Source organism: Strigops habroptila, chromosome 4, assembly GCF_004027225.2.
Source record: "Strigops habroptila isolate Jane chromosome 4, bStrHab1.2.pri, whole genome shotgun sequence".
Classification (NCBI taxonomy): Eukaryota; Metazoa; Chordata; class Aves; order Psittaciformes; family Psittacidae; genus Strigops; species Strigops habroptila.
Window position 1 is genome coordinate 9,012,666 of NC_046358.1, and position 25,951 is coordinate 9,038,616.

General features: G+C 41.3%; 1 protein-coding gene across 4 annotated transcripts in view; it reads left to right on the plus strand.

Moving 5' to 3' along the window:
* Positions 1 to 25,951, plus strand: part of MIDEAS (mitotic deacetylase associated SANT domain protein) — a 56,275-nt gene that overhangs the window by 19,656 nt on the left and 10,668 nt on the right. For 2 of the 4 annotated variants that reach the window (XM_030483057.1, XM_030483058.1), the window contains exons 2-8: positions 9,285 to 10,973; positions 16,370 to 16,687; positions 17,656 to 18,001; positions 18,481 to 18,547; positions 23,054 to 23,196; positions 24,048 to 24,151; positions 25,522 to 25,597. In XM_030483057.1, coding sequence (XP_030338917.1) covers positions 9,519 to 10,973; positions 16,370 to 16,687; positions 17,656 to 18,001; positions 18,481 to 18,547; positions 23,054 to 23,196; positions 24,048 to 24,151; positions 25,522 to 25,597 — 2,509 coding nt within the window. In that variant the 5' untranslated portion in view covers positions 9,285 to 9,518. Of the gene's footprint in view, positions 1 to 5,915; positions 6,142 to 9,284; positions 10,974 to 16,369; positions 16,688 to 17,655; positions 18,002 to 18,480; positions 18,548 to 23,053; positions 23,197 to 24,047; positions 24,152 to 25,521; positions 25,598 to 25,951 lie in introns of those variants that run through there. The other 2 variants (XM_030483056.1, XM_030483055.1) reach the window with 2 other exon arrangements.

Sequence of the window (25,951 nt, forward strand, 5' to 3'; positions counted from 1 at the left end):
AATAGCAATTACATAGTTTGTATCTTTAGCAAATACAGCTATGCAAAATGTAATGTGGGATTACTGACCCAAAATGTTATGACTTCAATTAGAATGTATTTATATTGTTCCAGGACTTGCAGAGGGAACAATGTAAAAGCGTGTTATACTTCTGATCTGCTTAACACTCACAGAATTCTATGTGCGGGTGGATGAATGCGTAAACTTTAGTTTTTCCTGTAATACTGAACTTGATCATTGTGATCTTAATTTTGTGTTTTACTAAGAACTGAGTATTTTGCACAATTTAAAATGGCTTTGTAAGGGTTCTTTTGTTATTGAATGACATTTTTTCTTTCTAGTTATGAAGTGCAGGACAGGTGGTTTGGTTTCAGGTAGGCTTGTTGAGATGAATCTTTAGGAAGATTTTGACTTTACTCTGAGTATGTACGAAGCTGGTGTTACTTATGCCCAATTGTGGAAGTGCTTTATAATGTTAGTAAGGATACAAATTAGCCACTACAAAAATGGAAAAGGCTTGCTTTGTATTTGATCCAGTATTACTGCCAACCATCTGCTCTTTCTTTCCTCCACTGAAAATCCCTGTGGCTAAAATAAGGAGACTGGATAGGTGTCTGGCAGGGAGCTCTGAATCTGGCAGCCCCGGAGAGTCCTCTGATTAATTAAAGATTAAGAAAAGATCAAGTGCTTTCTGGGCCCCTAGTTTCTTTAAACCTTGCTGATTTCCACCATGTGCTGATCATGCTTGCCCAAGTCTTTCAGTGTTCCTACCCCCCGGGCTAACTAGTGTGGATTTGCACAGCTGCAGTGTTGGAATGCCCAACTGCTCCAGTCATGGTGGAGAGCTTACTGTACCTTATCACAGACCAGCACAATAAAAAGATCCTGTTATATTCAAGTAACCACAAAACTTCCTAAAAGACATAATTTAGAAATTGGAACTGAAGTCCTGTCCATGCTGATAAAGACTGACTGCTTGGGTAGTTTTAGAATAGATCAGCTCAGCCCGTACAGGCATCTGGCTGCGTGACGATGTGGGCAAACCAAGATCAGCACTGCTTCAGCTTAGCTGACTGCTGAAAAACAAAAGGGTGTTTGTGGGTCTAGTGAGGCAGAGAGGCATATGACAAAAGAATAACTATGTTATTGTGTGCCCTTTTTCCTTCATTTTTGGCCCCCTCCTTCCTCTTTGGTTATCAATACCCCATTGCATCATTCAATTAGACTTTTAAGCTCTCTGTGGAAGAATCCCCATTTATCCTGTTAGAGTGTACTGTTAAGGATAATACTTTAGGAATATCGGTGTATTGGGTTTCAGGTATTCTTTGATGAACTGAAATGGCTTGCTTAAGATGCATGCCTGTAGCAGAGCTGGAAATTGATCTCAGACCCAGGTTCTGCCTGCACTTTTGGTCCCAGCTATTCTCTCAGACTTCTGTGGGCGATGATGCCTGCTTGATGGCATCTGCTGAGAGCTATGGTCTGGGTATTGAGTGCATTTATGTCTCTCATGAAGAAACTTCTGGGAATGGAAAGTATCATCTCTATGAACTTTCCCGTTTCTCTTCCCTTATTTGTAGGCCATTACCTCTTGCAAAGCCTTGAAGGAACCTGTGAAGTACTCAGATGTGGTGTGGTGTTGCAAACACTGGACATCTGCATATGTCTGGTTTGGTGATGGAGTTCTGGAGAGGTCAAGATGGACATGACTGAATCTGCAGCAGTCTTTTCTGTTGCAGCTCAGTGCATTCAGGTGTTCAGGGCTAAAGTGCAGGGAGATTTGGTCTGTCTGTGGGGTGGATCCTTGCAAATCTGCAGCTGGTGTGTTTGTGGCGGGAAGGGCATTCGGAGCAAAGGAGTCATTGTGGTTATGTCAGCTATGTGAATGCGAGGGCAGGGAGTAGCTTTTGGCCTGCTCGTTGCTGTTCTGGCTTCAGAGCCTGCTGTGATTCCTGCATGTTGGAGCATTGGTCTCTCTGTTGCTAGCAACTGCCTTCCCTGATGGCTCCAAACAAAAAAGCTTAAAATAGCTATCTAAGTGCTTACATTTGGAAGGACTGTTAACTCATTTCCAGTGGGAAAGAATAGTATGTTCGTGTAACTTTACAAGCCTGAGAGCAGCATTTCATACTCCTTAATTGCTGTGATCTCTCTCCACTCTAAGGCTGCCCAAGCCTCTTAAGATCATGGTATTTATCATGACAGATTGTAATAACTAATATTCCTAACCTCAGTACAGTTTATAAACAGTGACTAATTTAAGAGATGTACCATATACCTATTTTGTTAAAGGATAAGCCAGCACTCTGTTGCAAAGCCATTTGTGAAGATGGGCTTTCCTGCAAATTTGTTTACAAAAGTCCAGTTTATGTAGCTGCCTCTTTCTTGCAGTTCCAAGAACTCCATGTGGTTGCTCTGCAAGACCAAAGATTAGTCTCGTGCAAATCATGAATCTTTTGTTTTCATGAGATGAGGTTTGGGCAAAATTTCAGTTATTTGAAAATACCACTCAAAGTTTTGCATGAGGATAAATTAAATTGAGGATCCAACTTGTATTGGCTGTAGTATCTTTTCAATACCTGGTAGAAACAATATTGTTGATTCCTTTAAAAATAAATCAGGGTTGTGTTTTGGTTTGTTCTTTAAATCTGCGAAGTTTTAAAATTCCAATCTGCCTTTTTAATAGGTTTTGCTCACTCATTCATGCTGATTTTGTTCTGGTGGAGCTATTTGTGTAAGCCAGGTTTTGCCTAGCTCCTTGGCTGTAAAGACAAGATTAATCAACACTTAATGGGCATTTTCTTTTTAACAACTTTTTGTGTCCTTTTTATCCCTTTAAAACAAAATTATGTAGAAAATCCCAGGTGCATTTTGAAAAGTGAGTCTTCCATACTTGTTCTGAGTTCACAGCTTGAATTGAGGAAGACAACCCAAAATACAGGTTACTTTTTGAGTGTTCATGGAAAGTACACAACTCCTCTCTTAGAACTGTTATCTGAAAACTCCCTTTTGAGGTGCAAATCCTTCTCTGTTACATCCTGCATACTAGAATGCATCTGTGTGTTTAGATGGAATGTGGCAAATTGTGGAGATAGGAGATAAATAAGACCCTATCCTCAGATGTAAATATTACGTCAAAATAAAATGCATGCTTAGGTGAATTTTAAGACCATTCAAACAGGAAGCTGTCCAATTAAATGAGAACACATTTTTCAATGCCTCTCCTTTATTACTGTAATAGACCAAAATGTTTTTATGATGCTGAATGTCAGGAATCGTCTAGATTGGAGCAGTAGTTTGTCACATCTGGTGGTGCAGTATGAGCTACCTGATTTTGCTGGCACATAGTCCTTCAGCATGATCATTGTCTCTCCTGCTTCATATCGCAGAGCTAATGGATTTTACTTTTGAATCTCAGGTTAGTATACTGGTTTAATACAGCTTTATCAGTTCCCATTCTCTGAAAATAGGAAAGTAAAAGTGGTAGCAAAGTAATTTTAACCATGCTGTCCTCAGGGCAGAGGTGCCCTTGAAGTTGGTCATTAGCTTCGGTCTTTCTCCCCGACAGAAATGGGCCAATCAAGTGAATGTTTGGGTAGGCTGTAAACATCTTAGATGTGTACTACTTCCTTAGGTATGCATTTGCTAGCCCCAGGCAGGCACCTTCAGGCAACAGTAGAAGTTGCCAAGCTTCCTGGATGCTGTGTTTTCCCTTTTGTTGTCGTCTCTGTGTCTGTGAAGCAGCTTTCCTTTGATCTCTGCCTCTGTTATGGGTAGAACTGTAGAGTTCCCTATTTTGCTATGCAAAGTTATGCAGACAAGTCTCCCCCCCATTTCATAGGCTTTATTGATTCTAGGACTTTCATCTGATACAGTTCCCTAGATTGGTTTCTTATTTGGAGGTGCTGAGGGGGGCCAAATGGTAGTTACATATTTATATTCTTTTGTAGTGGGCTGCTTTGTAACTGGAGACTGTTCAGTTGGTTCTTCAGTTCTTTTTGCTTGCTCACTTTGGGCTTCAGCTGCTGTTCCTTCTATGGTGCTTGTCTCCTGGAAAATATGCCTTTTGCTATAGAGACAAGCTTTCTAGGTATCTGTGGAAAATGCTGTACCATTTGGCTTAAGGTGACAGGGACATAAAAGCATCATCTTCCATTTATGCTCTTGTTTTTCTTGGACAATGTTGTGTTTTTCAGTTGCTTTGAGCTTTTCCCTGTCTTCAGAAGATAGATTGCTGTGCTTTGCTAGAATTTACAAACATGGTCTGTTTTCTGTTTTTTCTTGTTCCATCCCAAGGACAATATGTAGGAAAGCTGTGCTGTTTTCCTTGCTGTTCAAGGTGTCTGAAGCTGGTTAGTGGGGAGGTTGCATACAATCTGCAGGAATTTGATGTAGTTGTCTGCAAGAAAATGTGACCCAAGTGAGTGTTCAGCAGAGGCTTTGGGGGGAGATAGTGAAGCTGTTTTCATATACAGCAGGGTAAGCGTAGCAGATGGATAAGCTGTGCAGTAAGCTTTGCAGGTCTTCTAGCAAACACAAAAATTGACCCATGTTTTTGTTGCTTTCTTGGTTCTCACTCAAGATTGGCAATAGGCGGTCGTTGTTTCATAGGGGCAAATTTCTGTTAGCTGGGACAAGTGATGCCCTGTAAGTATTCAGTCATTTAAAAAAACCCAACCAACCAACCAAAAAAAACCCCAACCCCCAGAACCCAGAAACAAAACCTACCCTATTGAATTGAGCTACCTCTGTCCTGCTATTGCACTGAAGGAATTAAATTTACTTTGCTCTTTTTGCACACGTGTAAATAGCCCACCCAATTTTTGTCTTTTGCATGTAGATTTAAACCCATTTTTTCTTTCAGGATTGGAGGGGACCTGGTAGCTAGTATCCTGTATTCTGTTCTTGATTTTTGACCTTGTTTGTTGTGTGATCTTAGAAGTGAGTTAGTTCCTCTGGTTTTGTTCCTCATTAGTGAAATGTGTGTCATGATTCTTCACCTGTTTCATAAATGTGGGATTTGACCGTAATAGTGAGCAAATTAGAGAAGGAAGGCTCGATTGCTCCATCTCAGAAGTACGCTGAGCAGCTTGCTGTGTTTGACTTGTATGTAAAAATTGTTCTTGGAATCTGTTCATCATCGTTAAAAGTAATTGAGCTTCTTACAGGGGAGATCAGTAATTTGAGTTGCTGGCAGCAAGAGGGTTTAGTAAGAAATTTTTCCCATCATTGTCATTTGACAGATTTTCTCTAAGGAACTGTGACAGCATCACTGCAGTTAGGTCTGAGAATGTACATTAGCTAGAACCCAGGAAGACTTTATTTTTCACTTGAAAAAAACCACCACAAAACCCCAAACCTAAAATAAAAGTATTTAAAAGCTAAGATCCAAGTGGTGAACCTAATTTGGGTAGAGTAAAATCTGCTAATGGGTGTCCTGGGCTGGTACCAGCCTAGCGAGTGACTCTGAGTGCCTGTGCCCTGCACTCCTCAGAGATCTCTGCTTTGAAAGGACTTAAATTTGAGAACAGCATCCTGGTTGCAGGCAGAGACTCCTCCTTAGTCCTGCTGTATACTTAAGTAAGTCCTTTGAGAGGTTTTGCCTAAATGTAGCCCATGTGGGGTTTTGTATGTGTTTATGATTTTGATGCTGTCATGCAGATATGCTGGAGAAGTGTTAGCTAAAAATGCTAACCCTAACTTCTGTCAGTAAGGTGCCATAGGTTACTTTGCTTTATGTATTTTTACGTTCCAGAAAATACTGTGTAAGTGCCTGTTGGGTATATCTGTATCTAATGTGACATTCTTTTTAGGTGTAGAAGAGAAAGCCTTGCAACATGAAAAATTCCTTATAAATCTGACAATATTGACAATATTAAAGGAAGTGACATACAATTCATATTCATGTGAAGAAAGTTTGAGAGAAGTTCTGGCATGCCAGAAGTTCCTGGAAGTGAAAATAACTGATGATGTTGCATGCCAAGTCTTAGCGTTATTAAACCAAAATATACTGATGCTAGGTTCTGCTTTTTCTCTGTGCAGTGTAAAATGCAAGGTATCATAACACTTCAGTATATCTGGAGGCAAGACACAGTATCTTCTTGGAATTATATTAGAACTGGCTCTGTGCTTTATTCAAAGGTAAGAAATGGTCGGGGCATACTGCTCCAAAGTGTGTTGCCATTTTACTGTGCTACTGCAGGCTGACTCTTGTGCTGAAATTAAAGTAAAACAAAAAAACCCCAAAGCTGGTAAGTGGCTGGGATGATGATAATGTGAGCTCATCCCTCAGCCTCAGGGAGGGAAGCCTGCTTAGTCACAGGGCCAGCAATGCTCAGCCAGTAAAGCTGCCAAGTGTGAGCTTTCCTGGAGCATAGTCATGCTGCAGCTTGAACATCCATTGCTTCAGCTTAAACTATGGACTTTTATTATTAGGATGACCTAAAAGATACTTTTCTGCAGTTTTTCTGTATAGATAGAAATTCTAAAAAGCTATTTTTTGGATGTTTTATTTTACTATCTAAAACTGGATGCACCAAATTTTATATATATATATCCTTTTTTCTTTTTTTCTTGGTGGTCTTTTAGTTAGGATTTATTTTTTGCATGCAGTTGGGAGAATTGGGACATTCAGTAAGTGTGCTTTGTTCAAAGTAGCTTAAATCTCTTTCTTCCTCAGTCATTTTCACTATCTTGATTTTTGTGCTGTTGTAACTTCAGTTGTTCTTCAATCCCTACAGTCTTCTCAAGTGACAAAATAACTTTCCTAAGAGGCATGTAATATTTTTTAGGACTCCCTTTATGGAACACACAAGTACATATTCCTTTCCCTCCTTTAGGTCATCTCTGAATTTACTGATTTTTTGTAAGCTTTGCATTTTAGTACTTTTGTTACATCTCTTTCCTACGTAGGTGCAGTTCCAAACTGCTCTGAGTTAGGCTTTGCAATGCTGGTGGCTTCTTATCTAGTAATGGAAGAAAGAAAGCCACAGTCGACACAAGCGGAGGCTTGGAGAGCTGTGCTAATGCAGTGCTTCCTTGCTAACGTCAGAGCCCTCTCTCTAAGAGTCTTCTGGATACTTATATGTGTGGTAGTTGCAAACCTCAGTCACCACTATTAAGAACAGCATCAGCTGTTTCTTCTTGGTGTTTTAGAAGGGTTAAACCAAAAGACTCTTGAAGTGGTATGTCAGCTTTTGGGCAGTTTTAAATTTGATCTAGCAGCAGTGTCTTCTGCTATACAGAAAAACTTACATTCTTTTCATCAGAATCATGGACTGATCAATAAAAAAAGCACGCAGAAGCATCAGTGGAAGGAAAACTATTACAAGGTTGTCTGGTTTGGAGAGAAAAATAGCTTGTGATGATTTCAGAAAAAGTAAGATACTGTCAGAAAGCACTGTTAAGATGTATTACCTCAGGTATTGTGGTTTAGCTGTTAGCTCTGTTACATTTATGGCAGTGCTGCAAGAAGCAAGGAGAGAGTGTAACAATGCTCCTGAGAGACATGTAGCAACCTTTCCACCTCTACATTTTTGCTACCAGGGATCTAGTTTCCTACTGTAGGATGTTTTTTCCTCTCCTAGTGAAGTTTTGATAATAGGAAAAACTTACTTTATGAAATCCTTATTTGTGTACTAGTTGCAGTTTAGAGACTATTTTCCATCTCACGTGTCCATAATTTCTCCTACAGTTATTTTTGCCCTGTTCAGAGGGGACTGGAAAATGAGCTGAGACGTTGTGCTTAGAGGAGGGAGGAACGCCCTGGCTCCGTGACACAGGGTGGCAGAGATCCATGGTTTGTAGCCAGGGCAAAGGGGGCGGGAATGCAGGGGGAACAGCTATGTAACAGCCTGAGGAAGTGAGTCACGCTCTGAAACACAGGCCCATGGTTCCAGTAGCGCTGAAGCCAAGCTTGGCCTCTGAGGTGGAAGTTGCGTAAGTTCATTTAAACGCTTTGTCTTTTCCTCCTCCTCATGCTCCCAACCCCACCTCAGTATTAAAATCTGCACTGTAGCCATATCCGTTTAGAGGAAGCTTCAGTTACAGAACTGCAGTGTGCTGTATGCTTTTGGTTTATTACTTTTCATTTTATAGAGAGAGATAAATGGATTGTGGGTTTTATTGGGGGAGATATGGGTGTTAGTCTTACCTGCTTCACTCAAGAGAAACCTAATTTTATAGCAGAAGGGATGCAGTAAGAATAGGTTTTTAACAATTTATTAAAACCTTTCTGAAATACATTAGCAGTGTGATTTGAAGTGGGACAGGGTGCATATTGAAAAGAGATAGTAATAGAGACACTTTAACTTGAGTGTTAGTAGTTTAAGAATGTAATTTAATTTAAAACTAAGATTCTTAAAAGGTTTTACATGTCCTTATAGAAATACTGGTGTATGTTTTAACACATTAGACCTTAATCCTGCAAACTAGGCTTTTAAAGCCTGAGTTTGTGGATAGCGGTTCTTGGTGGAAAAGGAGGGCAGCATTGTCCTAGACTGCATGTTCCAGAAAGGTTTTCTCCTATTATGTTTGTAGCTCTACACTAGCAGATACTTGCTGGTGTCTGAGAGCAGCTGTAACAATCTGCCTGAACTCCTTTTCCCATGAGTGTGACCTGAGCAGGAGCAGTTGCTTTCAGCTGTTGCAGAAAGCATCTGAGAGGGCAACAGGTTGAGCAGGCCCTGTCTTCAGCACTCGGGTGCTTGGTGGGCAGTTCTTAATTGCAAAGCAACTGTTATGATTGGGGAGGGGGTGTGAATGATGGGCTGCTGCCTGATCCTTTCCTTCAAAACACCAAATCCAGCATCTTGCTGCATGTTTAGCTTTATTCATGTACATGTGTGTGTTTTAAATGTCTTTGGGAAATGCGGCCTGACACGTTATTTTTCTTTTGGCAGGTCATGAGGGTTTTTTTGGTTTGTGTTTTTGAGTTCAGATTAAAACCAGATTATTCTGGCTATGGAAAGATACAGAAGTAATTGGCCAAATGAGAGGGAGTTTGAGAGAAAAACCTTCAGGATGAGCCTGAGTGATGATTCAGAAGTCTGTGTGCAATTAGGAGTTGCATCATGCAAATACAGTGTGATATCTGTTTGGTAAAACTAAGTTGTTTTGTTTTACATTCTAGTAGGTCAGATCTCTTATTTCTTACACATATTATCCTGATCTTCATTTTCATGGGAGATGGGACAGACACATTGTAGCTTATCGGGTTTATATGGTGTGAGGGTTTATATGCAGGTTATGTCTGATGATTCATTGCAATTGCTTCTCTATTTCAGGACCTGTAACTAAGTGGACCCTACTGACCTCTGAACCACAAAGCGTAAGAGTGAAAAGAAGTGGGAGAAACACGTGAAGAAAAAGGAAGTGAGGCACTTTCCTCTGGACTGCTTTCCTGCCCTTTATTACTAAACCTGAATGGAAAAGAGAGACTTCCGTGCCTTTCCTCCCCCAACCTCAGGGATGGGTGGATTGTAAATACAGTGTGCGCAGCTGGGAGAATAGACTGAACCATGAATCTTCAGGCTCAGCAAAAGTCTTCAAACAAAAGGACTGGGAAACGAATTGCCTATTTTAATGAGCAGGAAATAGCTGTGTCATCAAAAGAACCTCAGCAGCCGCTGAAGGAAGGACAGTACTATGGCCATGGAGGGAATATACCGGTCTCCCAAACTATGGAGATTTCCCATGCAGGAGGATTAACAAGTGCCCCCAACAATGTTGCTTTGATGAACTCTGTTTACAATCAAGATAGGGGAGAATCAATGATGATGTCCCAGGCAGTAACAGCTGTCAAATGGCAGAATTCCCTAACGGGAAATCGGTTGCCACAGAGGGGTGACGGCCACTGGCAGTCTCCACCTTCGATGTGGAACCATGGTATGGTTTTTGGAGGCAACCCAAAAGGACCCCACTCCAATGCTGGTGCCCCAGGCTTCTATAGCCATGCAGAAGCCCTTAAAAGAAATCAAGAGAAAGGAGTGTTTGTGTCACAGCTGGACTTGTATGGAGATGCTGTCCAGCAGATGATGTCCCAGAAGGCTCAGCTGGAACAGCAAGCCCTGGTTAGGCAGCAAGCTCAAATCAATTCTTTTCATCAGATGCAGAAACAGCAGCAGCAGAATCAGAGTCTGCCGTTACAACCTTTCCAACTTGCATTTGGTCACCAAGGCCAAAAGCAGGGTCTTCCTGAATTGTTACATGTCTTTCAAGAAGCCCCAGCTTCTTCCAGTCCAGCATTTACTGCTCAACAAAAACAGCAAGCTCTTCCCCAACTACAGTTGTTTGAAAATTTTTATCCTCAACAGCAGCAGCAACAGGCTGCCACACAAGCCTTCAGCCTGCAGCAAACTACTTCCATAGCACAGCCTCATGTGGCAGCTGCAGCACCTCAGCATCACATGATGGCACACCAGTTTCAGCAAACAGAGAGAAACCAGGAACTATTCAAGGCTCTAACAGAGCAGAACCAACAGACTGTGCTACCTCAGACCCAGATTCCCTTTCCAAGAAGGTCACGGAGACTCTCCAAAGAAGGTGTCCTGCTGACATCTGCAGGAGAAGTGTTGGCTTCCAAGCAGTCAGAAGAACAACCTAGCAATTTATTTCTGCATCACTGGCAAACACATCAGCAAGAGGTCCCATTACAGCAGCCACCTGAATCACTGGCCCACCACAAAAGCAACTATTTGCACCCCAAGAGACTGGATCTGGGGCAGAAGGATGTCCTGGTCAATAGTGAGCTGTGCCAGATGGAAACAGACAGACAGACCACAGCCCAGAACGGTAGAGATGGAGAGAAACAGGCAGCAGCAGCTGAAGAAAACACTCAGAGAACTAATGATTTTCAGGGTGTCAGAGGTGGTGTCATCCAGAGTACACGACGGAGACGGCGTGTTTCTCAAGAAGCCAATTTGCTAACTTTGGCTCAAAAAGCTGTTGAGCTGGCTTCTCTTCAGAATGTAAAGGTAAGGTGTGCATCCTAACTAACATAGCTTGTTTTAGACTACAAAATAGGGCTGAAATGAAAGGAATTTAGGTGTGTATGCAGGATAGGATGGTATCTTGATGCAGGAAGTGTTGTATCTTGATGGAGGAAGGGCAGCTCTGGAGTGCTGGCATGTAAATTCAACTACCATAATTCATAGATGCGGGAGAATAGAGATGATCTAGTGCAGTGAAACCACCTAAGGGCAGTTTTATTTCACCAATACTGAATGTGATTCTAGCCCGGGGCTTCAGAATATGAATGTTTTCAGCTTTAGGCCTCAAGCTGATCAGGATTTGAGAGCCAAGTATCAGCAGTTCACTTGGTGTCTTTTTATCAATTGAACATTCTCTTCCTTTTATGTTAAAAGACTGCTGTTTACCTGCCAGTTTTCCAGTTTTAGCAGTTGAAGTGTTTCTAAACTATTTAAAAATTACACAACGCAATTTACATGTTCAATATTTTGCAAATATTAAAAGCCTGAGGAAGCCCATGAAAAAGTTGGACCAGGAGTGATAAAGGTCTGTCTGTGGTACCCTATTTGAGAATGAGCTACAGTGAATTATACAGAAATAGGTAACCTGAGGACAAAGGCTGCCTGTAGACCTTCTGTAGGGCTAGATGGGGAAGAAATTTAGTGTTGGCTGATAAGTTAATTCACTACTCTTATCCTTTTGGTGTCCCGTCAGTCTGAACTGCACAGTATGTATCACATGTGGCAAATGACAAGGTTCAAAATTAATTAGACTGATAATTAGGGGGAGGGAAGTGGTGAGATTTTTTGAATTGGGTGGAGGGTTTTTGATGGGTTTTTTATGCTGTGGTTTTTTCTTTTATCTTTTGTTGAGTGCCTCTTTACGAGAAGTAAAGATATACTTTTCCTTGGAGGCTTTGTTGCCAGAGGCTGATGAAGTATGGGTGTTGGAGCATGAGCATACTTTTACCTACAGTTTTGCCACTTGAGTTGCTGCCCAGTCAGACAGCAAAGGGAAGGGAATTTTATTCCCTCTCTTGTTCTTGTCCTCATTTTTTTTCCTAGTCTGTTTATGGCCATTTTTTCCAATCCCTTCCTTAGTGGGATGTGCTTTTTGAGTGAAAGAACTGAATTAATAAACAATGAGGCAAATATCCGTAGCCTAGTTCATCTCTTGCGCAGCAGACAGCAACCAGTGACTGTTGATGCTGTCTTCAATCCTTTTTGCTCTAACTCCAGTTGAACAAGCAGATATGGTAGATAACTAGTAGTGGTTAGCAGCGTGAGCAATTTGCTCATACTCTCCCAGACACTATATGGTTATATTTCAGGAGAGCCTATAATTCACATTGCAGTCTGATCGCCAAGAGAGTGGCAAAAAGCTAACAGAGCATCTAGGAAAAGGCCCTGAGAAGTGAAGCAAGAAATTGGCCTTTGGAAGGCATGTCTGCTTGCAGCTCGATTCATAATGTAAAGACCAAACAGAAAAGTGTTTTGACAGATGCTCTTTTGTTCTTCACAGTTATGCAAGCAGCTTATTTGCTTCCATGATGGTACTAGCAGAAGAACTCTTTATGTTTAAATCTCTTCAGGCTTTCAGGAAAATGTTTTGAGAGATGATAAAATTCTTACCTGAGGTCTGATGGATTTTACATCTCTAAGGGGCTGGCTGCCATGTGAGGGAGAAAAAGAAAACATGTTTACTGGAGGAGAGTGGTCTGCTTCTCTTTATCAATGTCTTTCTGTTAAAAACAACCTAGAAGCCTTCTCTAGCGTAGCTTATGTGGAGAACATGTAAGGTAGCCATAGGGTTAAATTATTAGTGAAAGAATTCATAATTTGAACCAGTTGTTTGAATGTTCCAATGTAGCTATGTGTACTTTTATGCAAAAACAATCTTTTGGACAGCAGTATCTGTCTACATGTAGTGTCACAACTGATGCTTTGCACCAGAGCTGCCCATTGTACTGTGCCTGCCTTTTTGCAGGTGTTGCCAACTTTTTGCTGCTTACAGGCTGCAGCAAATTCCCAACTCTTGGTTTTATGGCTTCATTTCACACAAAACGTTATATGTAAAAACATGGTATAGTTTGTTTTCTTTGATAGTGCAGAAAACTTTTCTCAGATCTGAAATGGTTGTCTTAAGGGTGTCTGGATTTGAATATTCCTTTATGGAAGGGAGAAAGAGGGTTTAGTTCCCCTGGCACAGGGCAGGGCACCTGCTGCCACACACACAAAGTCAGAAATGTCAGAAAGTGCTGTATGGGCAAGTGTTTTGAAAAGGCTGGTGTGGTTTCTTGTCTGATCACAGCAGCGGCCTTGGAACAGTTCTTCCAGCTGTCACAATTGGGTTTTGTCTGTGAGTTCTAAATTTGTTTAGAAACCACTTGAGGGATAGACAGGATCAATGCCAGAGTGACTGATGGGTTTCTGTGGGTTCCCTGGAGGACTCCAGATCACTAGTTCATCCCTCGTACCTGTGCAAGAGTCTAAATAGAAGCGCAACAAGCTGCACTTCCTGGAAGTTATCCAGCAGCCCTCAAGCCTCAGATTCTGCAAGAGACATGCTGAGCTAGCTGAAAATCCCCAGCAGTTCTACAAAGGATTGTCCTGTCCTTTGTTCGGTGACTTCTTTCTGCTTACCTCCGAGTGTAATTAAACAGTTGAGAAACTATTTAGGGATCTGAAACAAATAGCTTAATTCCAATATCAGTCGTGTCCCCTCTTAGTAAAATTAGGTATGTGCCATCTTTCATGACCAGAAAAGCTCTAGTGTGGACCAGAGCATCTTTAAGGATGTCTCTACTATTTATATTAAGTTCCCAGTGGTGCCTTCTCTCTATCTCTACTACTGTTCAGGTCTCCTCCTTCTTCTCTCAAAGGGATCATCTTTCCCGTCATCAAGGAAGAAAGTCCTTTGCTGGTTACTTTCCAGTCTTGAAAAATAAAGGGAGCATGATTAACTGATCATACAGCCAGAGAAATGGGACATCTTTTGTGTGACTAGCTGCCAGAATTTCTTCCTTGTAGTCAGGAAATTAGTTCATGTCTCTTGACCTGCACACAGGAAGTATTTGAAGTTTGTAGATTGGTCAGAATCGGTGCTCGTTCACACATTCACATTACCGTTACTTGTTTGATTGCTGTTATTCTCTCAGGTACCCAGAAAGTATGTTGGGGTGCTTGCACTAGGAACAGCTACACCAGGCAGTGGTTTCAAGAATGTACTGTGAATGCACTGGTGTAAACAGTGGTGCAAAACTATCTGCTGTAGATCTCACTGCTAGGAGACCCCAGAGCTATCCCAGGTATTGAGGCTTCAGTAATAAGGTAATAACAGCATAAATTTCCCTGATGAATGGAGGCCCACGTATAGCAGCATGAAGCCATATGTGAGCTGCTTCGTCAGGTATAGGCAGGACTTGTGGAAGTATGCATCTGATTCCAATCTATTTGTATGTTTAAAAAAGACATCCTTAGTCTGTCTTTCCAAAAGTAGTGGAGGGAGGCTACAACAATTTACAAGAGCCCCTTACTGTCTAGAGGTAACAGTGTCCCGAGTGACATACCTGTCAGCATGATGAATGCCTTCCAAATTCAGAATTGGTAGTCTCATGGGAAAGTACATATTACCAGCCTGGAGCAAAGGGAGGTCCTCAGAGCTCATTAATTCTTTCTGCAATGCAATCTGGGGCAGATGATGCCAGTTGTGACTTTTCAGTTGTATGTTTCATCATTGTGTGGTGGGGGGCAGATATCTCCAGTGAAGAAGCAATCAGACTTCTGAACTGCAGTGTCACGTACAGGATAAACCTTTCTGTGCACGCTTAGCCTTACTTTAATGAAGATCATGGAAAGAGGCAGCCTTAAATCTTCTTGATATGATTGATTTTATTTGCTCAAGCTTGGCATCTAGTTTTTCTGAAGGCTTAGTGCTTCAGAGTGGACCTCTTTGATCTTAAAAGCAACAAAGAATACCAGGACTCTTACTTGGAGAGAAGCCAGAGCACTAACTCCAGGCTCTGACTGACACATCTTGTGACAACACAGTTGTGCTTCCCTCAATATAAATATACCATCAAAGTCAGACTTCAGTCTAGTGTCCTTCTAGCTAACACAGATTGACTCTTCATGGGCCAGCTGGAGTATGTTCTCTCAACAATGAAGCTGGTTTTCATGATCTGTGACCACAGTGAAATGACTGAAGGGAGTGGGGTGGTGGTGCCTGAATACTTGACAGAACCTCCTTATGCTAGTTTTTAAATCAAGGTTAGATGTTCTTAGTGGCACACAATAGATTCTTTCTGAGGACTTCAGTAAATCTCTGCAAAACTTTGAAAGTCCAGGTTAGAGACCTCTTGTCATACCTGAAAAATAATGTGCCTTGGTTTCCACCTGCAAAACATAGCTGTTCGGGTAGAGAGAGATGCCTTAGTAGATGGTGGCTTTGATGGAGGATAAGTTCGCATACCAAATCCTATCCAAAGGCTTTCCAAACAGAGCTCTAAGTTGGAGAGAAGCTCTGAAACACCAAAAGGAGCATCTTCTACAGCTTCTAGATTGCACTTCTTCAGAGCTTAAGAAGGCTGAAGAGAGGTGGCTTTGAAAGTTGTGCTTTAACATCTAGCTTTTAAGTGAGCTGGCAACTGCTTTTGAATCAAGAGTGGAATGCACATGTAGATAGTCATTTGAAGGACTAGAAATTGTTAATCTAACAGTGCATGAAGCCATTTGGTGTTACAGTATCTGTGTGTTTATTCAGTAACTCATCCTCCATTCCCATCTCCTTGGAGCTCAATTTTCTGGGGTTTCTGTGAGTGTAAAAGAAAGCAGAAGCATGGAAACTGTAATACCAATGCAAAAAGTGCTGGCTTGCAGGTATGCCTGGTTGATTCTGCTGAGTAAAAGTCCTTCAGGCTCGAGCAAACAAACCTCAAAGGCTCCAGTTATAATAAGGAAAGTTGCTTCTGTGATGTAAATCAGAAAATAATGCAGCAAAAAGCTAGCTCCATTTTTTGTATGAGAGATTTAATTAAGATTATCATGGTTCAGTCTTTCCTGGAACAGAGGTCCAATATTTGAAATTAATAATCTGCAGCTTTTGATCATTACTAAAACTGAAGAACCTTTGTTGGAAGTTCTTCAACAAAGAAATTCATCTGGAAAATAAAATGTCAAACCATAGGTAGTGAAGTGATACTGAAGAATGATGTATACAAATATTCTAGCAGTTGAGACTTCAGGCAGTCCTCAAGTATTCTTTCTCCTTTAATAATGCTTTTCTAAATCCATTTCAGCTTGCAAGTTGCATTGAGAAACTTGATATACACTGAAGGTGAGATACCATCTGATCCATTATATAAGTACTACAGAACTTTTAAGGACTCTCTTTTTCTTCTCAGGAAGCAGATACTTCAGAAGAGAAGAGTGTGCTGATAGCAGCTCCAGGACCTACAGCTGCAAAAAGTGTGGTGGAATTCGCCAGTTCTTCACCAGCTCCCAAAAGAGCCCGAGAGGATAACAGCCTCGTGCCTCTTATCATTCCTGTGTCTGTGCCAGTGAGAAAAATTGACTTGCAGAGCCTTGGAAAAGAAAAGTCTGAGGACGGAAAGCTCCAGAGAGGCCAAACAAATGATCGAGCTCCTTGTGAACGCAAGCCCTCTGTGATAGTCACTCGGAGGCGATCTAATCGTAATACTAACATGGAAACCTCAAATCAGGTATGGATAGACTAAGAAACCGAGGATGACCCAGATCTGTAGATTTAATGATGTAGTTTTTATCCCTAAACTTTTCTGTTAAAGTAGTTTGATCTCAAGGCTTGAACTTGGAATGGGTGTAGTCTGGGGACTGGATTTTTGCCATCGTAATGTTGCCATATATTTGGACATCAGCGGCTTTTCATGACCTACCTACAGCTAATGCTAGTACAGCCAAGCCATGCAGCACTATTAAACAGTGAATAAAGCCAGATGGTCAATAACACTAGAACAAATTGTCTGAATAAAGAGTGCTTTCTCCTTACATATGTAGATAACAATAAATTGTGAGTAGCGCACTTATCTCTGTATCTGAATAAAATCCAAAATGAAGATTTATTCTTAGGGAATGGAAATCTTTTACTGAGCTTCTGAAGGCCAGTACTTTAATGTTCCCCTTCAGTGTGGTGGTGATATGGGGTTTTGGTTATTTTGGGTTTTTTTGTTTTTATCTCTTCTATTCAGAATTGCAATAGAACGTTCAGATACCAGAGAAATTGCAGGCATCTAAAAAAAGGTTTCTCTGCATTTAAATGCTTGACCATCTAAGACAATATTGTTGTATTGTCTTCTGTTTTCTTATCACCATTTGGTGTCACCCTGTGTCTGTACTGGGGATCTACTATACTTTTATGCCCTCTTTTAAAGCTACCATGAGGTTATTAGGTTGGACCAGACAAATACATAGTTCTTGTAAAATATAACTTCATAAGTGCTTGGAGCTAGTATTGCTACCTAATATTTCCTGTGTCCATTCCATTCCCCATCATCTTCCTCCCTCTTTCCTTTTGTGTTAACTGTTGAGACACACTCCAGCTGTCCTATCCGGATTTTGAGCTGCTATGAAAGACTGTTGTCATCTCACTGAAGTTTCTCAAAAGACCTGGGGGTTTTAAAATGAAATTAAGAATGTAATTTTTTTCTAATAGCATGAAGATGCTGTTCCAAAGGATGAAGCAGAGGGCTTTGCCCGGAAACCAAAGCAGCGGCCACGACCTGAGCCACTCTTCATTCCACCAAAAGCTGGCACCTTCATTGCACCACCCGTTTATTCTAACATTACTCCATATCAGAGCCACTTACGGTCACCTGTCCGTCTGGCAGATCATCCTTCGGACAGGAACTTCGAGCTACCTCCTTACACTCCTCCACCAATTCTTAGTCCAGTGAGAGAAGGATCTGGGCTCTATTTTAATGCTATCCTCTCTTCAAGTGGTCATTCTGTTCCACCTCCAATGACTCCTAAAAGTGCTCACAGAACTCTGCTTAGATCAAGTAAGTTCTACTTTATCCTTCCTTTCTTGGCTAATTTATGATTAGGAACTGTGGAGTAATAGGAGGAAGATCATGACTTTAAGAAGTGTGGATATGTGGAACTGTTGCTTCTTCATGATAGTGTGGGGAGCTAGGATGGAGGAAATGCAGTGTTGATTTCATCGGGGCACACATACTAAAATGCCACACAGATTCACAAGTGATCTGCAACACCCCCTACTGACGTTCTTAGGAATGGAAAAGGCAGTTCCTCTGTAATAGATTCTCGGCATCTTGAACTGAGGGGACAGCAAATAGTTAATACTAAGATGTAGATGGTTACTGGAAGGTAAGTTCTTGGTCATCTTTAACTCCTTTAGTGTGTGGGTACCTTTTTTGAGAGATGGATAGCACTGATTAGATTTACAAGCTGTATGAAAAACATAACTCAAGAAGATGTGAAGATGAGCTGTCTGAGCAGTTCTTTCTTTTCCTTGCAGACAGTTCAGAAGTTACCCCTCCTGTTCTTACAGTAGTGGGGGAAGCCACGCCGGTCAGCATTGAACCGTAAGTTCCCAGGAGATTCTTAGTCTGGTAGTAAATGTGCTTCCTTTCTTCTTCCTAAACCTTCAAGCTGCTGCCTGTACAGCTGATGGGTCTATTAGAAACATTAAAGCTATTCATATTGGTGACTCAGAATTGCTTTTATTTAAAAATTACTCAACATGATAAATAAGGTTTGTTTGGGCAAATGCACCTTGTAATTCTGGTGATGTTAACTGCTTTCTGTTACTGCTCTGAGGTGAAATACTATTGATTAGCTAAACGTGAATCTGTCCTGTTTTGTTGTTTAAAATGGCTGCTTTGTATGCTGTATGTTTGCTTTAGAGTGAGGAAATAATGCTTCTTTAGAGGCCAAAAGGTAGTATGGGAAAATGTAGTTAGCTCTCATGTGGATTGTTCAGATTGCAGGTTATCCATGTGGTGGATATCAGCTGCAGTGCAACTGTGGACATGATTCTGTCCCATCCTGGGGTAGCTCAGTCTTGAAAGCACTACAGCCAGTTGCATACAGTGTCTGTGGCCTGAGCTAATAAGCTTCATTAGCCTTTTTAGCTGGCTGTGTGCTGGGAAAGCTCAGATGTGTGGACCCAGCAGCACTAGGGAACACAGATTAGGGATATTAAAGCTGGAGTTATGAGCTTAGGCTTGGTGCCAGTCTGGCCAAACCTGAGCAGAGTAGCAAAAAAAGCAGAATAGCAAATGTCTCTGCACAGCCCTTGTAAGCCCTCTGGGAGTGTTACCAGCTCAAGTTGAGCACTGCAAAGCTACAGCAAGGTAGTTCCAATTCATTATTATACCTAGGTTTTAATGAACCCTTGTGAAGCCTAAACACGGAGATGCATGGCATGGAAGCACCCATATAGCATAAAAACACGCATGTGGCTCTGCATTGCTGACTCTGCAGTCAGGAATCTCTGTTCTAACTGCACCATATCCTGTAACATTTGAGATATTTAACTCAAACTCTCCCCATATCTGGGGAGGCTTCTTTTACTTTTCTTCCAAAATGGCTTATATTTTAACTGGAGCATTTGCTGTGTTTTTTTCCTTATCCTTTTTGCATTCTGCCTTCCTGTTTGAAGCTGAGTTTTCTGCACTTTTGGCAGCAGGCTGTCCTGAGCACATGTTACAATTGGGAATGAACCCAGGTTATTCTTGTCACCTTTGCAAGTCCCTTCCAGACTGAGCCCATTCATGGAAATAAACACATTTGGTGTTGTTCAAATCTGTTTTGAAAATGGCTTAATTTATCTTTTTATTGGTCGTTCATTTCACACTAATCCAGGGGAACCTCCTCTTGAACAGATTGTTTTTGATGCATTCCCCTCCTGCCCCCCATCTTGATGATTGACCTCTCTCTGGTGCAGTTGTCTTTAGATGTTGTGTCTGGTTTAAATTTGCTGAAGTTAATGACATAAAATCAGCTGCAATTTTAGTCATGTGTGAAATTTTTCATATTTGTTGCTGGAAATTTCAAACCATAGTAATTTAGTAATACAAACTGATTTCCTGTTGCCAAAAGGGTGTTATGTACAAAGACTTGTCTTGCTGTCATTCAAAGTTTTACTGAGCAGATGCTCATGCAGCTACATTGCTTTAAATTTTAACCAAGATACGTTAACAAACTGCTGTCATTCTGTGTTGTCATAGTAATCAGTTTGCTGCTCTAAAGCTTGTGCAGCACTGTTGTGGTCAGTTATGTACACATATCTTCTACAAAGGAAGTATGGCCAGAAGCTTTTCTTTAAACGTTTAATTTGATTTGTAGTGTTGACTCTATTAGACATTGACTGTAGCTTGTGATTACCTGATATTGTGTTAATTGCTTATGCTTTGCAAGACCTTCTGCTAATGCTTTTCAAAAGGTCATTGCATTGCAGAGTTTTGGAATAGGAAATGGGATAATGAAGCTTAATTTTTCTCTTTGTGAAGTAGTACAATAGGCAGCTCATGTTGCAGATCCTTGTGTCCTGCTGGTTTTGTAGTTCAGTTGCTTCAAAGTCTTGAAGTCACCCAGTCACCCCTCAGCCAGCCTTAAGTATAGCTGTGGTGCTTCAGCTGTGAATTGCCTTCCCAATTCACAGCCTCGATTCTGGATGTAACCATTCTCAGCCGTAAACTGGGGCATCCCAGGAGCACTGTTGTGCTTACAGGCAAGAGTTTTTGCTGTACTGAAATCTAAGCTTCATCAATGAAGGAATCATGGAATAACATAGCTTGAATGGACTTCTGGAGGTCATCTGGTCTAAGCCCCTGCTTGGAGCAGGCCAAATTAGATCAGGTTACTCAGGTGAACTCTTCAGTAGAAATCTGGTTTTGAGTGTTGCAGGTACAAGGGCTAATTGTTAGGCTTTTCTAGCTTGGGGATGCCGTGTTTTAAGATAAAAAGTAACTTCTGATAGCCTTTCAAGGTGGCCCACTTCTTTCAGTCCAACTTTTCCAGTTGTCTCTCTCCCTCTCTCAAGTGATGCCAGAGGAGTCAGTGTTTTGGGACACAGAATCTCCCAAATTTCCCAATGCAGTAACAGCCTTTTTATCTGTTCCCAGCTGACAGCAGTGTGTCAGTTTCCAGCAGTCATCCCTTCTATAGGGCGGATCATAATCTATAACCCTTCCCCTGCCCTGTGAAACTGCAGGCCATAACAATAAGGGAGGCTGATCACAGTAAGCAGAAGGCTCCACATTAACCTCATGTGTCACCTACTGGAAGGTAGTTAGCATCAGCCTGTGCATCTAGCAGATTCTGCTTGTCCAAGTGGGTATCCCAACCCATCCATGTCAAGCTGCTGCTGAATGTGTGGATGAAGTCAGAACAAGTGTGTAGAGTAGTCATCTTATGCATCGCTTTGTTTATATTCACATGCATTGTAAGCCATTCCCATCAAGTGTGAGGAAGTAGATCTGGATCTGCTGCGGATGCAAAAGAAATAGTTTGTAAAATATCTTTGTATGTGTGTTAGAAGTCAGCCATATGTTTTGAATGCAGGCTTTTCCAACTTACGGCATCTCATGATGCAGATGCTTACTGACAGTTACCAAAGTGATGTGTTAAGCAGAAAAAAAGGAAGGAAGGTGTTTCCTTATTCCCCTTCCATAACAGAAAATGATACCCTCTTCCTTCCTTTTGATACCACAGTCTTTAGTGGTATTTCAGAACAGCAGAGGACTGGAAGAGGCTGTAATTTCTCAGCTGGTTTTGTTACTAGATCATGCTTTTTCTCTGGTAATTGTGTTTCCCTTCATGCTGAGGGGGAACCACGCCAAGACTTTCCAATGAAGCAACTCCAGGGTTTAATCATCTCGTGGGCACTGCCTGACTACTCTCTCAAAAAAGAGCTTATTTATCTATCCTTTACTATTTCAGGAGCTACCAGTATGGTGCTAGTTGACTGACTTCTGAAAGAGGAACACTTTTTCACATTAAACATAGATATCTTATTTCAGAATAGGAGATTTTCATTATATTCTAAGTGGTCTGAGCAGCAGCTGTTCTCAAATATCTTGGTTTTCTGGCATCTTTGTTTTCTGAAGAGTCTTTTTGCTATCTTAGCTTGGACTCTTTTGCTTTGTCTTCTGGACCTCTGAATTGCATGCATAGTTGCTATATTACTTAGAAAGTTGTCCTTGGACTTATTTCACTCTGAGTTTGTGTAGCTACTGCTGTCTCAGTGTATTTTGCCACTGAGTAAGAGATGTAGAGTAATGACAAAGGATGTCCATGCTCTCACTGCTTGCTGTGCTATTGCTGCAGACCTCCAGACCTCCAAGCCTAGTAGAGCAGTCTTTTAATGGTGTTTCTTACCTATCTCTGTGCACAAAATCATGTTTGCCAGTAAAGAATAGAAGCTCTGTGGATGCTCACTTAAAGCATGTGGATTGCATGTTGTGAAAAATGTGTCTACTGATTCAGACTCTAGAAGTATGAGATTGTTGCTAAAAGAATAGGATTTGGGTTTGATACAGAATGAGCAATACAGCTTCCATTGGTTTATATTTTTTGTTTCAGTTAATAGAAATAGTTTCTAGAGAATTGTAAAGGACCAAACTTTGAGACTGATCCTGTTTTGAATGGGCAGTTGGACCAGACAGTCTCCAGAAGTCCTTTTCAACATAAACAGTGCTACAGTTCTATAGTTACAGCTGGCAAAACATTAATACTAAACAGGCTCCTTTTATGCATGAGGAGCAAGCTTGCCATGAGAGAAGTCTGTGTGACAGCCTCTCAAAAAGTGATGATTATTGAAAGCTAATAACTGTTCTTTGAGCAGTTATTAAGGGATCCTAATTTAAATACAATTTCAACCATTGTTGATAACACAATGGAAACTGGTAATGAATGTAAAACCTCTCACCTTTTGAGTCATGCTTATTAATGTAACCTGAAAGCTGTTCATGTTATATGCAAGAGCCTGCTGCATTTCAATTTCATAATTAGTGCTTATGGCAGAGATGGAGACTTTCTGGATAGCGTAAAGGGGGGCTGACTGTTACTTCTTCCCTTTCCTGCAGGCGAATAAATGTAGGAACTCGCTTTCAAGCAGAAATCCCATCACTCCAAGACAGATCTCTGGCAGCAGCTGATGAACATAAAGCAGAGCTGGTGTGGCAGCCGTGGGGCGACCTGGAAACCAACAAAGTCACCCAAGAGAATGGTAAGAATGTGGAAGGCTGGTAAATAGGACTGAATTGTCACAGTTGCTGTAGGGGTAACCACATATCTACCATAGGCATAATTTAAACTCTCAGAGCTCCCAGTCAAGTGACATGTTTGAGTAGTCTTGAACACAATCTTAGGAGTAAAACTTCTTATCAGGTTGCATGTGTTGGTGGGAAGGTTGATCAGGTTTGGTTTTTAATGAAGATAAAATTGGACTATTTGTTACAAGTCAGGCGAAGAGCAGCCTTTTGTTCAGTGAAGCTTCGTTGTCTTTGTTAACATTTGAAAACCACACGCTCTCAACTTCTGTATTTTCAAGGGGTGTTCTAGATATAAGAGTATTTTGGAAGAATCAAGTTGTAGGTGGAAGTCAGGATGAGGAAGCAGGAGTTGTGGCAGCTAGTAGCAGACTTGGGCAGCTGTCTGCTGTTGGTGCACATAGGTTGTGGCAAGTATAAATCCTGAAGGGAAGAGGAAGTGGGCAGACTTAGAAGAGATTTTTCTGATGAGAGAGAAAAAAGGGTATGGGGAAATGGAAATTACGATATAAGGAGGGATTCAGGAAATCTCTGAGGTGAAGGGAGATGGGAAGACATAGGAGAGAGGAGATTTGCAAGAAATTCCATGTGTAAATAGTGCTGAATGCAGAGTAATGCCACATGACCTTGCAGTTCTGGCATCCAAATTTGACCAGATAAATTTGCAAGGACATTCAACTTCTCTGAGAGTTTTACTTTCTGTTATGTCTAGCCCTGCTTCAAAAGAACTAGTTAACTATGCAAATCCTGTAGGAAACTCCATTTTAATCTTCTTATCTGAATTTGTTTGGTACCTCTGTGGAAATAGTGGAAAACCTGCTAGCTGCTGCCTGTTCAAGCATTTTTCCTGGGGCTGGAACCAACCAGGAGCTGGCGTTGCATTTCTTACATGAAGCAAAGGGAAGCATTCTGGTGAGTCTTCCCAGCTTTTCACCCTGATGTGGTCAAAGGTGTTAATGAAGGCCAGGTAACCTGTCATTCCTGAGAGGAGAGCCTTCCAGAAACTCCTTCCTATGCATCTGGTTCTCACTGTTTAGTGTCCCTTGGATGTCTCTAAAGTGGGTTCTGCCTGATGTACCATGCCATGTTCACTTGCTATCTTGCATATTTCCAACTTCAACATGTTTGGCTTTTTAACAAACAGACTGACAGGGTGAGTGAACCAAGACTGCTAAATGAATCTTAAATGTTGTCTTCCTAGAAGATGACCATGTCGGAAGGAAAAATAAGAGACTGGGCTTAAGTTGAGACCGTAAAGTGCAGTGTCTTGCTCCTCTTACTTTTGGCAGGTCCATTTGATTTCCCTGCACATGTCTATAGAACGGCTGTACTGCTGGTTTTATATCAGTATTGTAAGGCATGATTCACCTTCATAATGCCTTTTGACACCCCTGGGAGGTAATATCAAAGAGCAAAGCATATAGCACAGGGTTGTCATCCTTTTATAGTTCTATGATTGATTTGACCTGGCATAAATCAGCCCTGTAGTCTGGAGTAAGCCTGGCTGCTTTTTTTCTGTCCCCTGTAGTGTGCCAGCACTGACACTTGTGAGACTATATTGACCTGTATTGGGTAAGAGTACAAATAAAGAGTAATTTCTGTGTGTTTGTGTTAGGTTTGTGCTAGTTAGGGTCCCAGAACCAGTCTACCATTGCAAATGCTGTTGCTGGCATTAGGCAGGAGCAGGGCAGACCCTGGCAGCAGGAGCTCACTGTTAGCTGGTTTAAACTGCTAATGGAAGCATGACTCCACTCTTTCCCTCCTGCTAACTTTGAAAGCACTTCCAGTTTAAATGCAAAGTAAAAAGCAGCGTGAGAGGTTTGGGGTTTTTTTGTGTATGTGTAATCTTTGTCACATGACTGCTGTGTTTTGTTTTCTTAAGTGAGGTAAGATCACAATGACTTGAATGTTTCAGACAGACATCATTTAGGCCAGTGGTTTTGGATGTAACTGAGGCCTTCAGTAAATGAGAGGAAACTGCTGCATGGTCTCTGTCTATGAAATTAACTCTTGCCCAGTACTGTAGTGGTTGCATTGGAAAGTGTCAATTCACAGAGATATGAAGAGGTGCTGAGAGCTTACGCTTGCCTGTGGCACTCAAAACTCAGTCTTGATAGTCAAGAATGTGATTTTTAAAGTTGTTCCAAATGTTGAACTGGCCCAAATGTTAAACTGTGCTATGGTTCTTTTCACTTAGCTTGCCAGAAAGGAGAGGATTAACAGTTGCCTGATCTTGGATTTAAATACTCCAGACCTTAAGTGAACTGTTTTGTTTATCTTAGGGAGCTTTGACCAAACTGCTGTTGCAGAGGCCAGTACGATCGCCTACCCACCCTTTGGCAGATTATCACTACACAGGTATGTTAACCAGAAAAACTCTGTGCTGTCTGTCTATCATAAAGGAATTTTTCTCTCCTTTTATGCTCTTCTGGGGAACTCTTGAACGTTACAATAAGATGAAAAGATCACTCTTCTCTCTGATAAACTGAATGCTTGCTAGCAGTTTTGCCTGTGCAAATTATGACACTTACAATGTAAGAAACACTGCATCTCTCAGAACATGTGCATGTGTGTGTTCTGATTTCCTTTATGAGGAAAAGGGAATGTGATCCCTTACACTAAGCTGCAGAGAATGCAGGAAGATAGATAGTACATGCAGAAAGGCTGTGGTAACCTCAGAACCACAGCCTCTCTGGCATGAGTTTTCAGAGT